Here is a 15,623-nt window from a genome sequence, read left to right as displayed (position 1 = left end):
TGTAGAAACTGAAAAGAAGCTAACAGTGTTTAAAAAGCTCTGGTTCAAACAAACGTGTACACAGACCAATGGATAGCCTGAAAATGATGAAGACATTTCCTTTCCTTGTGTCTTTGACAGAAAAGAAAGAGCTTTTATTTTCTTTAGCGTGGTAATCATTCATATCTGCCCCATGACACGCCCAGAAGGTTAAAGAATAACAAACTCCCAAGTGTAAACACAGCCTTTAGTGAGCAAACCAGGGCTCTGGATGAATCCCTGGAACTGCACGGTTGGATAAAATAGGATTTCCATGCATCAAACAAGGCGAGATTTTTCTGTTTGGGACAGAACTTGCAGTCTTTCAGGGGCTGCAGTTATTTGTCCTCGAAGATGGCAAACACAAGTGCCCCTGAGGTATTGCTCCTCTGTTCAAGTTCACTAACTAATCGCCCGGTCTCCATGCTATCGCTGGCTCTTGCTTGGCCTATTTTTACATTGTTCACTGTTCAATGTCACTTGTGTGGTAACACTCAGCATCAACAAGTGCCACCAAATTGACACCAGAAGCCTGAGGAGGAAAAAGAAATCAAGAGATATACAGCTTGCTCTGCACTGAGCTATCTTCAACTAGATGTTTTTTGCAATAATGAACATGTGAGGCTGTGTGCATGGACAGACGGTTCCAGGTTCCTGAAGCAAGCTCATGGCCATCTGGTCTCAACTGTGGTTTTAGGTTCCCACCTGGGATTCCCATAAGAATGGGTCCCCTACATGGAGAGGTGTGAAAATTCTCGGGAACCCCTACTTCCTTTTATCACTGAGGATAATTTTTAGCAACTTCAAAGGGAATGTGTATGCAATTCCTAGGACTTCCCTAACAAAATACCACAAACTGTGCAGCTTAAAGGAACAAATTTATTGTCTCATGTTTCTGGAGGCTAGGAGTCCAAAATCAAGTGTCAGCAAGGCCATGCCCTCTCTAAAACCTATAGGGGAATCCTTCCTTTTCTCTTCCTAGTTACTGCTGGTTTGCTGGCAATCTTTGCCATTCCTTGGATTGCAGCTACTTAACTCCAACCTGTGCCTCCACTTGCCAGTGGCCCTCTCCCTGTGTTTTCACACCATCATCTTATGAGGACACCAGTCATATTCAGTGAGGGGCTCACCCTACTCCAGTATGGTTTCATCTTAACTAATTACATCTGCAGTGACCTTGTATCCAAATAAGGTCACATTCTGAGGTGCTAGGGATTAGAACCTCACCATAGCTTGTTGAGGGGACTGCAATTCAATGGTTAACAGGATGTGAACTAGGAATGGGTATCGTTGTTATTAAAGCAGGGGGATTTAGCTTAAATTTTCAAAGTATAACACAAAAAACAATGGTGATCTAGCACCGCTTGTATTATCCTGCATAGAGCTGGAATCCATTCTACTAAGTGAAGTATCACAAGAATGGAAAAACAAGCACCACTTGTACGCACCATCACATTGGTATTAACTGATCAACACTTAAGTGCACATATAGTGTAATGTTCATCGTATGTCAGGCAGAAGGGAGGAGGAAGAGGAGATGGGTATATTCACAACTAATGGGTGCAGTACGCACTGTCTAGGGGATGGACACGCTTGAAGCTCTGACTCGGGTGGGACAAAGGCAATATATGTAACCTAAACATTTGTACCCCCGTAATATGCTGAAATAAAAAAAATACCCAGGATAATTCTTACTAACTATTTAATACCCGCTAAGAAGAGTAAAAGATGAAGAAACCTGGTGGTTGCCTTCAAACAAAAGGAAAGGAGGAAAAAGATGAAAAGGAATTCATTCAAAGCAAAGAGAGTCCCTTATATGGGATGTTGGTGCAGCTTTCTCTGACACATCCGTGCCCTCGTCAGCTGGGGCATATTGGTCACTGTGTGTCTCATGGTAATGAACTCCAGAAGGCTGGTTGACTTGCTAGACGTGAGCTAATCTGTTTTGCTCACTTAATGGTGAATGCAAAATAAGCAGCCACCTCAACGATATGAAATCAGGAATGCCAAAATGATCTCCTTTTCCAAAGTATCTCCTCCATCTTTCTGATACTGTTACTGCAGTCCCTGACATTTCCCCATTTCTGGTTGGGGTATGTGGGCCAGAGCTCTTGATGTAGTTCCTGATGTAGCAGGCACTGGCCTAAACATTTTGCATAAGTTAACTCATTTAATATTCAGAACAACAACCGTAAGAAGTAGGTACTCTCCTGTCCACATTTGACAAATAAGAAACTAAGGCACAGAGAGGTTTAGCAATTTAGATGAGACAACATGGCAGAGCAGAGATTCAAACGCAGACTCCATGCTATTAACCAAGACTCCATACTGCCCTTTAAAATGCATCTCAAAAGCAACTCAGTAATGGATTATCACACTCACTCAGATCTGAGTGCCAGATTTTTCAGATCATCTTCCTAGCAGAGAATGAAGCCCAAGGCAGCTTTCGTTTCTCAATATGTCCTCCCCAGACCACCTGCATCAAAAGGTGGGGAGGAGGTACAGACACCTGGACCCTCCCCTCACATCACCGATTCAGAATTTCAAGGCCCAGGAATCTGCATTTTAGCAAGCATTCTCAGGCATTTCTTGAGTACACTAATGTTTGAGAACCATTGTCCCCAAAGGAATGGAATAAGGGGAAAATGTGATGTTACAGTAAACCAGGAAAAGTTAGAAAAAAAGGACAAGGCAGTGGGGACCCTGGTAGCCAATGGTCAAATGATCAAAGGGTCCTTGCCAGAGAAGTTGGGTGGCTGGGAGTGAGGGTAATGCTGGAAGTGGAGGTTGAGAGCAGAAGGAAGCCAGTCACATCCTGTTGCTTAGACCACATACCCTTTGCTTGGTGGAAATGGCTATTTGCTGAGTCAGGGGAGGCACTGTCTATTATGAACAGTTTGGAGGGGAAGTATGGGTGTAGACAACAGAGAGCAACCAGAGCCTCTGGGTTCAGAAATTTCTATGTTTCTGTTGGAATGAGCAGGGTTGCATAAACAGAACAAGGAATTTGGTTTGGATTAGAGAGAATGGTATGATGGAGGGAAAACTGAACAAGGAACCAGGAGACCAAAATCCTGGGTTTGGTCCAATCATGAAATCTCCCCGAGGCTCAGTGTCCTAATCTGTAAAGTGGGGAAAGTAACACCTGCCTTCTTACAGGATGTGAGGGTAAATCCACTGAAGCATATAATACTCTATGATACGAGTTATTTCTATCCCAAGGCCTCTGTAAGTCTCTTGCCTCAGAATATATCTTCCACTCTGATGCCTGCAGTCCATTAATGACACATGAGGACAACTGGAGATGATGCTCTCTGTTGCTTTGTGCATTCCCCACCAAGAAAGAAACACAGCTGCCTAAATTCATTCTCAAGTACAAGTTACTTACATCCTCTTCTCCTGCACTGAGGACACACACACACACACACACACACAAGAAAACAAAAGGGAAAGTGGAGCCTAGAGGCACCAAAGAACAAAGTCAGGGCTGGGCCTGGGCCCCTCCTCATCACACCCCAGTGCATGCCCCTTGCTTTGGGGCCAGGTCTATACACAGTTGTAGCCATTCAGATCATGGGGGCAAAACCCAACCAAGCCAAGAACATGGTTTAGGCTGGGTGCAGTGGCTTGCACCTGTAATCCTAGCACTCTGGGAGGCCAAGGTGGGAGGATTGCTTGACCTCAGGAGTTCAAGACCAGCCCGAGCAAGAATGAGACCCTGTCTCTACAAAAAATAGGAAAATTAACCGGGCGTGGCAGTGCGTGCCTGCAATCCAGGCTACTTGGGAGACAGAGGCAGGAGGATTGCTTGAGTCCAGGAGTGTGAGGTTGCAGTGAGCTATAATGATGCTACTGCACTCTAGCTGAGGTGACAGAGTAAGACTCAGTCTCCAAAAAAAAAAAAAAAAGATTTAATCTATATTTTTCTAAAGCATTTTTCTTTAAAGGTGAAAACTTCTGAGCTTGAATTGCCCAAGTCACCTAAATGATAACCTCCATTCCATTTTGAGAATGGTCGTGGTATTTTAGAGCTATGGTGAATAAGAAAATCATTTGGAATAAAAGGGAATGCCAAAAAAATAAATAAATACATAAATCAAAGTGCACCTGTAACACTAGACAAAGAATTCATAAGAGATAATATTATTGTTAGTGATATGTTATATATGCCTACATCCTTTTAATGGGCATTTATACCTCCTTCAAAATATATCTGTTGAAACATTTACATGCTAATTAATATGTGCATAGTACCACCAGGTTTACAGAGGATAACAGGATGTTTGCAACAGACACAGACCCTCCCTATGTCCTGGTCTTGGTCCAGTCATTTATGAGTCAAGTGCCCTTTCCTTAGTGGGGAAATAAAAGACTTCACTATTCTTATTATGAAAGTAACCTAGAACTTCACAAGTTTGTGAAGGGAAGCAGATAAGTGAAATAGGGCACTATATATATAAAATATTTCGAGGCCTCTGTAATGACTGGGAAGCAACAAGAGAGAGGTCAGTCCAAAGAGGCTCTAGAATCTGAGCTGGAAGCTCAGGCCAGTGCCTGCAGGCCCCCCACACCCACCAGCCCACCCCCCAACCCTCTTCACTCACTCACAGGAGTGGATAAATACCCACCTTGCTGCCCTTCCAGCTTGAAACCCTGCTTAGCAATGCAGCCCTCTGCCTTCCTCCCGGGAGATAATCCTATGCACTTCCACAAGATGAAACTGCTTAGTATCTGCCCCCCCAAGGGAGCCAATGTCCAGCCCAAGAGTGCAGGTCAAAGCTCCTACCCGAGATTTACATTTTTCCTAGAGCTGTGGGTGGATCTTTCTGGGAAACCCTGGGCCCCCAGTTTGCAGTAGGGGCTGCAAAAGCACTGCAGCCTTTTCCCCAGTGGTGCCAGCTTGACCCAGTCAACCTTGCCCCTGAGAAAACACATGGATATTAGAGCAAAGTTCTTGCATTCTGGTAACATTTAATTGTGCTATTTCTCAACGTCCTCTGCACCCACACACTCGTGCACAACATTTATTCCATGACTTCAAAGGCAGCTCAACACTTTGGAAGTATGTGTGGGAACAAAGAAGGGAATTTGAAATTGGTCTAAACCCTCTTTCTGCATGACTGGGTTTGGCACATACGTTAGGATTTTAGAAGTATGTATTCAATTTTTAAAAATGTGTTTGTTTATACTAGATTTAGAATAATGAAAATAAATTAGGATTTCTATTGTTCATTTGTATGCTCTTGATAATTAAATAATGATCATCATCCTTGTCCAATAACATTTATTTATGGGTTTAAGAAAAGCCTTTCAAAAAGTAGTTCTGCCCATTTATCCACCAGTGGCTAGATGCCATCCAGCACTTTAGGAGCTCCCTAAAAGAAGCAGGGAACAGATGAGGGCTGTCAGGCATGGAGGAAAGAGTGACGCATGCAAAAGGGAGCTGTCATAAATCCAAAGGGACAGGGCACACTCCAGCACAGTCTTTTGCATGAGAAAAGGGGAGCAATCCAGTTTAAAATACAGATGCCCCAGGCCCCACCCCAGAGAGTCTGCCATGAGTCTGAAATGGGCCCAGAGAATCCTCATTTTAACAAGTACCTTTCCCGGGTGATTCTTTTGCCACATTATCCCTGCTGAGCACTGTTGAGAAATGAGAACCTTGCACTAGTGCACTCAGAGCATTATATTCTCCAGTTTAGGACTGGTGATCAGTTTTCTAGATGGAGCTGGCTATTAGTCTTTGGCGCACGTCCAATTATAAATTCAAGCTGCTTTAGGTATTTGGCTGATTGTTCTGCCCAAACAGTATAAATATCCTAATTTTTTTCTAATATTCTGTTTGATGTGAATTGTAGAAAGTTGTAAATGCTTTATTTCCTTCTTACACATTTCTGGACTTTGCCCCAGGACCAAAATTCCAAGGCACTTGTTAGACATTCATTATATGCATTTTTCTGTAAGCATGAAAGCTGAATTGTCTAACGAAAAAAGGCAATAAAATAGAAATTAAGGAACGATAATCAAAATTAAAATGGTTTGTTTTGAAATTGTATTATTTGTCTATAGATGCATAACAAATGATCCCCAAAACATAGTATCCTATATCAACAAATAATTATGGTCTTCCAGTTTCTCTGTGTGTCAGGAATCAAAGTGTAACTTAGCTGAGTGGTTCTGCTCAGGATCTCTTGCAGGCTGCAATCTAGGTGTCAGGGCTGGAGTTCGCCAAGCTGGGGGAAGACCCACATCCAAGCTCACGCATGTGACTGATGGCAGGGTTCAGTTCCTCTCAGGCTGTCAGACCAAAGGTCTCAGTGTCTCAGAGGTTGTTGAGCCAGAGGCCTGCCTCATTTCCTTTTGGGCCTCCCCACTGGGCAACTCACAACATGGCAGCTGCTTCCACACAGCAAGCAAGCAAGAAAGGCAAACAAGGTAAATGTCACAGTCTTCTGTAGCCTCATCTCAGAAGTGACACCCCATCACTTTTGCCATGTTTTATTATTTAGGAGCAAATCACGAAGTCCGGCCCACACTCAAGGGGAGGGCATCACAAAAGGGCATGAAACCCAGGAAAGAGAATCACCGTCTTAAATGCTCTCTAGCACATCTAAGTGTGATTTTCCTAGATGAAAAAAATATGTTAATTTGTTATTAATTTGTGTCCTTTATAGTAAATTTATCATCCTATTTATGCATTGCGAAAACTAATATTAATGTAAGGTGAACATTTTCTGATATAGGTTAGACATTGTGGTAAGAGTCCCGCACTGTTGGAAAGATATGTTGAAGTCAGGAATTGAAGTCATAATTCTAAATGAGGAAATGTACACCTTCTACGCAAACCAACAGGAAAGAGTATTTTAAGAATGCTTTCCGCTACAGGTAACTAAAAACCTGAACAGCTGTGGTTTAAAAATAAGGGCATACATATGTCACATAAGGAAAAGTCTAGGGACGGGCAGCTGCTGACATTCTTCCAGTAGCTTGATAATAGCAAAAGTAGCATCTTTTCTATTTTCTTGGCCTTTTAATCATGCTTGTCACCTCATGATCACAACATAGGCAGCACGTCATATTCTAAGCGGGATGAAAGGAGCAAAGAGCCACGTCATAGGCCTCTGTCTCTTTTCATGAGGAAGATAAAGCTTTCCTGGATGTCCCGCCCAGCTGACTTCCACTTAGATCTCATTGGCCCCAGGACTGAGTCACATGTCTACCCTATCACTCAGCAGGAAGACGAATGTTACCATGGCAAGTCTAAACCAATTGTGACATATCTCTGAGATTAGAGGATTGTTGCTATTACTTGAATCAATTAGGATCCTGTTGGCAGAGAAATGGGACTGTGAGTTTTGGGCAGGCAACAGACAAGTCTTACGTAAACATGTTGTGTGTGTGTGTGTGTGTGTGTGTGTGTGTTGTACGTATATATCCAATTTCCACTAACGGTCTAACTAGATACTTTCCCAACAGAAACAAAATATATACAATCATTGCTTATGAAATCCCAAATGTACTTAAAGTTTCCTTCTTGAAAATTCCTTATTCAGAAATAAAATGTCCAGATTTTGAAACAAAAAGAATGATCCTATGTTTTTTTAAATCCTGTGTACATATAACCTGTTTTTAAAATATTGCCTTCAGACACATTTAACAGGATGAAATCCTCTGAGATTTACTGCATCCGCCAAGTATTATCAAAACACAAGAAGACAGATTGCTTTTCTTGATGTCTGCTGCTAGATTTTTGTTAACTCATGTTTCTGAAATTGTAGCATCATAAGCCAGTATTGCACAAAGGTATTTAACGTTGTTTATAAAAATCTAGTAATATAAACTGTTGACTCCTTATAAAGCATCTGTTAAGACACAGAAATATCACTGAAGCACATTTATGCTTTTGATCTTTAGGTCTGCATAATAATTCTTGCCAGAAGGGCAACTTGTTCCATAGGTTACAGAACAGAAAACCAGTTCTTGGAGGAGTAGAGTAGCTCAGCCTCATCTGAGGCATCCCATTCTAAGAAACCAAATGGTACCTGCACTCCTTGGGTGTTTGTTTTTTTTTTAAGCAAATTTCTAATTCCTGTTCTGCTCAAAATCTAAGTGAGCAGATAAAGTGCTGCTCCAGGCAAGACCAGCCCTTATAAAGGGATAAGTGGAGTGAATCCCTTAGGAAATGGGACTCAGGAGTGATTGTTTTAGTGAGAGATAAATCAAACTGATGGTTCATATGAACAATGAGCACATTGCGGTTGTCAGAAAGAGGCACCATCATTCACTCAACAAATAGACCTGCAGGACCTCTTAAGAGCAAGATGATGCTTATGTCGAGATGCAAGCCTCCAGAATGTAGCAGCCAGACTGATGAAGGCTGTATGGAGATAGCAAGCAGGAGTGGAAGAGCCTAGGAGAGTTTGTGAGCCTGAGTTCCAATCCTGTGCCTGCCATTGAATGGGAAGGTATCCTTGGTCTAGTGATCTGACAGCTTTGGTCATCAGTTTCTCTATCTCAAATGTGATGCCATTTCTTTAAGAATCTCTTTACCTTTTAAATATCTATGGAACTACTGAATCAACTGTGCTTTGATGTGGAATTTTGAACTGCCTTAAATAGAATGACTGGTCATTTAGCAGAGCTTTGTTGGATTCAGTACATTCAGAATACATGTCAAAATGTATGAGGATATTTTTTAAAATATTCCTCCCAGTTTTTTTCACCCTAGGTAGATATACAAACATGTTCACGTTCACATCGTGAAAAGGATATTTCTCCTAAACTCATGCAGAGATACTTTTCAAGTCAGTGCCTTAGAAGTCAGTGAGAGACTTACAAGAGACCTAGAGACCCAAATGGGGTAGGCTGAGAAGGTACATGGGGAGAGTGACGTAAGATCCCAGGGAAAAAGTGTGGAGTGCAGGGCTGGTTGTAGGCCTGGGAATCAGGAAATTAGAGTTCTAATTTCAGCTTTTCCACTGATTCACTTGGGACCTTGAGAATGTCCGGCCCATTTTTATAATTCTGTGCCTCAGTTTCCATATCTGCCAATTAGAGTGCAAGTCCCTGGCTGGGTGCCCTGGACTGTGAGAACACACTGTTCAGGGCCATAAAAATATAGTCAGTTCCAAAAATGCAAAACATCCTAGTTACTGGATGTCCTAACTTAAAGTAGAAATGTCAACAAGAATAATTCCTTTAATGATCAAAATGAGCATGTTTTACGAAGTATCTATTGGGTGAAAATTAAGCAAATAAGATGACTGTAAAGGCTTGTAGTCCTGAGAATATATAGGCAGAAAGAGCACAGACTTGAAATATGACCAGTTCTAGCTTTGCCACTTAGCATATGCGTGATTTTGAATAATTTCTTAACTTCCTGCCGTATTCTCATCTATAAAATGGGAATAATTTCATGCATCTCAGTGGCTTGTGGTGAAGATGATTACAAATGGAAGTTTTTTTTTTTTGAGCCACTGGTGGGGTTTGAATTCACAGCCACTATGTGCTTTACAGCTGATAGTTTCTTTTATTACAATTGTCTATTTAAAAAAATCTAGTCACCAAGAGCAAGGAATTTTTCAATGCTACTATTTATTGAGCATTCACTATATTGTTGTGCTCTGTACTATGCTAATTCTTTACGCAAATTATCTCATGTACTCCTCTAATACTAATTACTATTGTATAAATGGAGATAGAGAGAAACTAAGCTTTTGTTTCTGACTCTATTCTTCCCATAACCTGCCTTTTCTTTTTCTCAGCTGCACCTAATTGGCTATACTTTTAGTATTCTTTAAAGCCACCTTAAATTTTCAAGACTAAAACAGCAATAACTAACTGGATATATTTATATAACATGTTATTTTTGTCATGATGCTTTCCACCCCTGGAGACCTGCTCTAAATTCACTTGGATGTTTGAGGATAAGTCATGCTCACCAGTAGTTTCTGGAAAGCACTGAAGACTCAGGCACTCAGAAATTTACTAAGCAACTTAAAAGAAAGCATAAAAATCTCCAGTATGTTCGTTGAAAAAAGTATTTATGTTTATGCTTATAAAAATAAAATTATCAAGAAATCTTGTAACCTAAACATCTGTACTCTCATAATATGCTGAAATTAAAAAAATAAAAAAAAAAAGAAATCTTACACTCATATGTTCATAGATATCTTCACTAAGGACCTGTTGTATATATGGCATAACACTGTCCTCAGAGACCATGCTGTGGGAATTATTGCACTTACCAGAAGGGTTAAATTCAGCAAACTCTTTTTTATTAATGTGCCTTTTAATTATGAAATACTATGCTCACCTTAGAGAAAACTTGAAAAATATTTTTGTAAAGTGGTGCAGTACTAAAGAAAGAGTTGGTATCTTTGACACCAGATTCAAACCTCAAATCCACCTCTTATTCACTTCCTGGACAATTCATTAACATTTCTTCACCTCAAGTTTTCCTATAAAATGGGAATAACATATTACAGAGTGGCTGTGAGTTAAATAAGAACCGTCTGATCATAACGGCCAGCCGACAGATGTTGATAACTATTCCTTCCCTTGGAAAAGAATCTCCAGGCAGAACTGCTTAGGGTCTTCTCTATAAAGAGGTATGAATCCCCGTTCCCAGAAAAGTGCTTCCTAAGCTCCTTTGGTAATACACTATTTTCTAATAAAAATTTGGATCATTTACCATTAGACCCTCAAATGTATGTACCCATTTCCAGGCTTTTATGGATGACCATTGCCCATCCTTTGACTCCAGGTTAAGAACACTTGCTCTAGTGTTTTAATTATGATTTTACCAAATCCTCTTAAAAAATAAAGACATTTTTAAAAAATAAAATTCTCTGGGTATCTTGCAGTTGACTGAAGGAAAACCACAGGCCTTTATTTTTGATAGCTTTGGGAAGAATGCAGTGTCAGAACACAGCCCCATAGCAAACAATTAAATAAGTTGCCCAGAAACATCACTAAAGTGTTGCTCTAATTTGTCACATATTTCCTGTAACCTTTTAAAACACACAAGTAAATGTTTACCTCTGAGTCTGGATCTAAATGGGTGAAGAAAAATTAGAATGACAATAACTCTATTTAAGTTCACTTACATAATTGTGGCCGTACCACTTTTTTCATATTATGTTATTTAGAATGTCAGATAATAAATCAAGAGACAGAATGTTCTAGAAAATAAGCTTTAAAAATTGGTAAGCACCGTGTACTTTTTCCAAAAGACATTTTATTGTGTTGAATCAAAGGTGGCTCTTTGGCACAGCGTCTCCAAGGAGTCATGCAAGTCCTCATTCCCTAATTCCCAGCCGGCCTGAGTTGCTGCTGACAGTTGTCAACTTGTTTGGATTTCAGATTACGTTAGATACCTTCCTATAGCAGCCACGCCAAGCAGTGGAGCAGGCTGTGCCTACCTTTCTGTTGGTAATTTTGTTCTTAATCCTATGCTTCATTCGGTTTATATAAATCCTTACAGAGGGATAAAAGCTCCTGAGAATTAATTGTTTAAGTGAACATGTACCTGGGAGAGAATGCTGTTGGGAAAGGGTCTGAGTTTGCATTCTGGCCCCGCCACATTGCGTTCACCTCTCTGAACCTCCATATCTTCTTTTGTAAAATGACAATAACATACCTTCCCAGATGGGTTTGAGACCCCAGATCACATGGAGATGATGCATGTAGAAGCATTTGGTAGCTGTTAAGTGCCGTGTATCAGCAAACTCATTTGATTACTTCCTACTGGCCATGAAAAGGAACTGCTACGGGATTCATTAGGTGTGGACACTGATATTTGTAGCTGTCCTTATTCCAAACTTTACTGTCAGCTTCTTTATTTCAAAGGTGAAGCTCTGTTTAGTTTTTTTTAAAAACTGCCTTCTCTTTTTAATTTTCTTCTTGCTCTTAATGTCACCTCTGTTCTCCTTAGCTCGCAGAGGTGCCTTAGGTTCATCTCATCCCCTAGCCTTGAAGTAATCAAATCCTGTGGATTCTTCCACTAACATCCCCAGAATCTCTTTTTTTCTCTCTCGCTCTTTTTTTTTTTTTTTTTCTGGCCACTTTTCCAGGCTTGGCCCTACCATCTCACACTTTGGTGACAGCAGTAGTCTCCCTGCTTTGAATCTCTTTCCCTTCTCCCCCAGCCTACACGCTGTTGTCAAATTCATCTTGACAAACAAGCATTGATTGTGGCTGTGCTCCCCTGCTCCATCATCTTCAATAGACTCCACTGTCTGTAAAATAGTATCTAGTCTGGCCTCCACCTGTCGTTCTAGCCTTGGCAACACAGGTCTATTCTGCCTGTGACACTTACCGTACTCATCCTTGCTTGTTCCTGGGGCTTCGACACGTTTTCAAGGTCCCTTCTTTCTTCCTCTCCAAATCATACCCTATTTCCCAAGCCTTGCTCAAATCTCACCACCCCATAAAACTTCTTGATGCCTTCCAGCTCACCATGATCTAATTTCCTGAAGTAATTCTGTTAATTGAGTAAAGAGTCATTCACAAATGATGAAGTAACTACTCCTTAACATTGCATGTCTTTGAAGCTAATAAAGTTATGTCATGTTCTTTATATATTATTGAGTGCTTTGTATCCTTATCCATGTTGTGGGGTTTTACTTTAAGGCAAGAAACTTAATCAGATCTATTTGGTTTTCCCTAGAGCAGTAGTTCTTACCCTTTTGCGTGGTAAAGAAACACCTGGAGAACATGTTAAAAGTTCTCCTGGGCTCCACCCTAGATATAATAAGGCGTGAGCAGAGCCCAAACATCAGCGCTTCCAGTGAGTTCCAGTGATGCTGATACTGCTGGTTGCTTTTAAGCTTCTCACACAGAACTAGCGCATAAAAACTAGTACAGTATATGTTTATGGATAGTGCGTGTTGAGGTTTTTTTCTCTTTTCTTCTAGTCTGTGCTCACATTCAGTCACTTCTTCCTTTCAGATTGACTTTGAAGATGTGATTGCGGAACCAGAAGGGACACACAGTTTTGACGGCATTTGGAAGGCCAGCTTCACCACCTTCACTGTGACGAAATACTGGTTTTACCGCTTGCTGTCTGCGCTCTTTGGCATCCCGATGGCACTCATCTGGGGCATTTACTTCGCCATTCTCTCCTTCCTGCACATCTGGGCAGTTGTACCGTGCATTAAGAGCTTCCTGATTGAGATTCAGTGCATCAGCCGCGTCTATTCCATCTACGTGCACACCTTCTGCGACCCGCTCTTTGAAGCTATCGGCAAAGTATTCAGCAATATCCGCATCAACATGCAGAAAGAAATATAAGTGACATTTGAAGGAGAGAAGTATACCTGATTCTTTTTTTTATTCTTTTAATTTTCTTGGTGCCGATTTCAAGTTTCAAGTTGCTGGTACAGCAACAATTTATGAATGAATTATCTTGGTTGGGAACAAAGAAATCACTTTCTCAGTTTTCAGAGTTATTATTTGTCTCTTGAGCTATTTCATCTGTGTTTTTGGCAGTCTGAATTTTTAAACCCATTTAAATTTTTTTCTTACCTTTTTATTTGCGTGCGGATCAATCATCGTTTTATCGGCTCAGATATGACCATATTATCGAAAGATAATTTGAGAGAAATATGAAGAACTGAAGAGGAAAAAAATAAGAACCAACAGCCTCAACTGCCTCCTCTAAAATGTTGGTCACTCCGTGGTAAGGGAAGAATTCCAGGCTATGGCCATTGAGAGCACGCGTATGCGGGCAGATTGTAAGCAAACTCCTGTCCCACCATCTGAGGAGTTAGTGGATCACTGCCATTCATTTTAATAATCCAGTGGGATCGAGTGATCCTTACAAGTTAGAAAACATAATCTTCTGCAGTTTCATGATCTGGCTATTGCCTTATTCTTTTTGAAATTTCAACCTATGATACTTTCTGTGCTTGAATAGTTGTCATACAGATAATGAGACTTAAGTGCCTTCCTGTTTTTCACATTTTCCTTTTCAAGTCGGGCCTAACTCATCCACTTTCCTTAGGTCAGCAGCCTCCCTGAAGACCCAAATCAGAAAATCCACGACCTGCTTTTCCATACTTGTTTCTGACTCTGAGTTAGAGTCTGGGGACTCTCATGTCTGCACCTGATCATGCCGCATCTTTATCCATAGCGAGTATGGTTGACATTAGCCCGATAAAATGAGTTAACATCGACGAATGGGCTGAGCCCTCTCTGGGCTGGCAGGAGTGGAAGCCAACTCTCCCTGCCTCTCATCAGCTCAATGAGGTCAGCATGCCTATTCAGCTTCGTTTATTTTCAAGAATAATCACGCTTTCCTGAATCCAAACTAATCCATCACCAGTGTGGTTTAATGGCTCAACATTGTGTTCCCTTTTCAGCTGATCAGCGGGCCTCTGGGAAATGGCTGTCAAAATGGAGGCCATTGTGTGAGACTGTCAGAGTTGCTGCAAACATGACCCTTCTGAGCAAAGCACTCACAACTGTCCGTTATGCTGTGACACGAGGCCCCTCCCCCGGCCAGGAGCTTTGGACCTAATCCAAGCATCACTTTGCTCAGAAAGAAGTTGGGGGAGGAGGCAGTCATAAAAGAGTGAAGTAATTTGCTGGAATAAGTTCAAATTCTTCTGAACTCAAACTGAGGAATTTCACCTGTAAACCTGAGTCATACAGAAAGCTGCCTGGTACATCCAAAAGCTTTTTATTCTTTCTGCTCATATTGTGATTCTGCCATGGGCGTTAAACCTTCAGTTATGCTTTTATTTTTATTTCCCTACGCTTATTGGAACTCTGCTTGACTTTTGCCTCTTTTAGTTTTCCTGACATTCTAATTACCAACCTGTTACCTACTTTGATATTCTGCATTTAAAACAGACACTGGCATGGACATAGTTTTTCTTTTAAACTGTGTACATAACTAAAATGTGCTATACTGCATACTTCTTAAGTGTAAAGATATTTTATCTTTATATGAGGAAACTCACTTGGGAAATGGCTTTGTAATTCAATCCGTAAAACTGTGTGTTCCAAGACATGTCTGTTCTACATAGATGCTTAGTCCCTCATGCAAACCAATTACTGGTCCAAAAGATTGCTGAAATTTTATATGCCGGCTGATATATTTTACACTTTTTTTATGCTGCATGTCTTCTAAAGGTTACAAATCTGCACAATAAAAATCTTTAACAGTTAAGCAGTTAGCTTTATTATTTTTCTCCTAAACTGGTGTTTATGTATCAGTGTCTATGTGTGTTTGTGTCTGTGTGTTTGTATGTAGTGAGCCATGTGCATAGTGTGAATACGAGTTTGGAGTGTGTTTGTGGGGGAGGGGTAATGGTATCCCAGTTTTCAATTATTGTAAAGTCATTTAGGTGGGAACTTTCTGCTACGGTCATCATTCGTGGGCTACTTTAGATAAAAGTTCTAATCAATAGCAAAGTTTTTTTAGCAGCTTACCCAATGTTTTATTATATGTCACCTAATTTGATATATTATTTATTATATGTCACCTAATTTGATATATAACAAATATTAATACTCTCATTTGGTAAATGACACAGTTTGCATTCAGAGGGTAATGACTTGAACTTTGCCATACCTTAAGTGGGATTTTTTTTTTTTTT

At 40.6% G+C, this 15,623-nt stretch overlaps 1 protein-coding gene across 2 annotated transcripts in view; it reads left to right on the top strand.

Moving 5' to 3' along the window:
- CAV1 (caveolin 1, caveolae protein, 22kDa) overlaps positions 1-15,193 on the top strand; it is a 34,663-nt gene extending 19,470 nt beyond the window's left edge. For both annotated transcript variants that reach the window (XM_012652773.1, XM_012652774.1), the window contains exon 3: positions 12,970-15,193. In XM_012652773.1, coding sequence (XP_012508227.1) covers positions 12,970-13,311 — 342 coding nt within the window. In that variant the 3' untranslated portion in view covers positions 13,312-15,193. The remainder of the gene's footprint in view (positions 1-12,969) is intronic.
- The last annotated feature ends 430 nt before the right edge of the window (positions 15,194-15,623 follow it).

This window comes from Propithecus coquereli, unplaced genomic scaffold (genome assembly GCF_000956105.1).
Source record: "Propithecus coquereli isolate 6110/MARCELLA unplaced genomic scaffold, Pcoq_1.0 Scaffold4, whole genome shotgun sequence".
NCBI lineage: Eukaryota > Metazoa > Chordata > Mammalia > Primates > Indriidae > Propithecus > Propithecus coquereli.
This window is presented reverse-complemented; position numbering and strand designations above follow the sequence as displayed.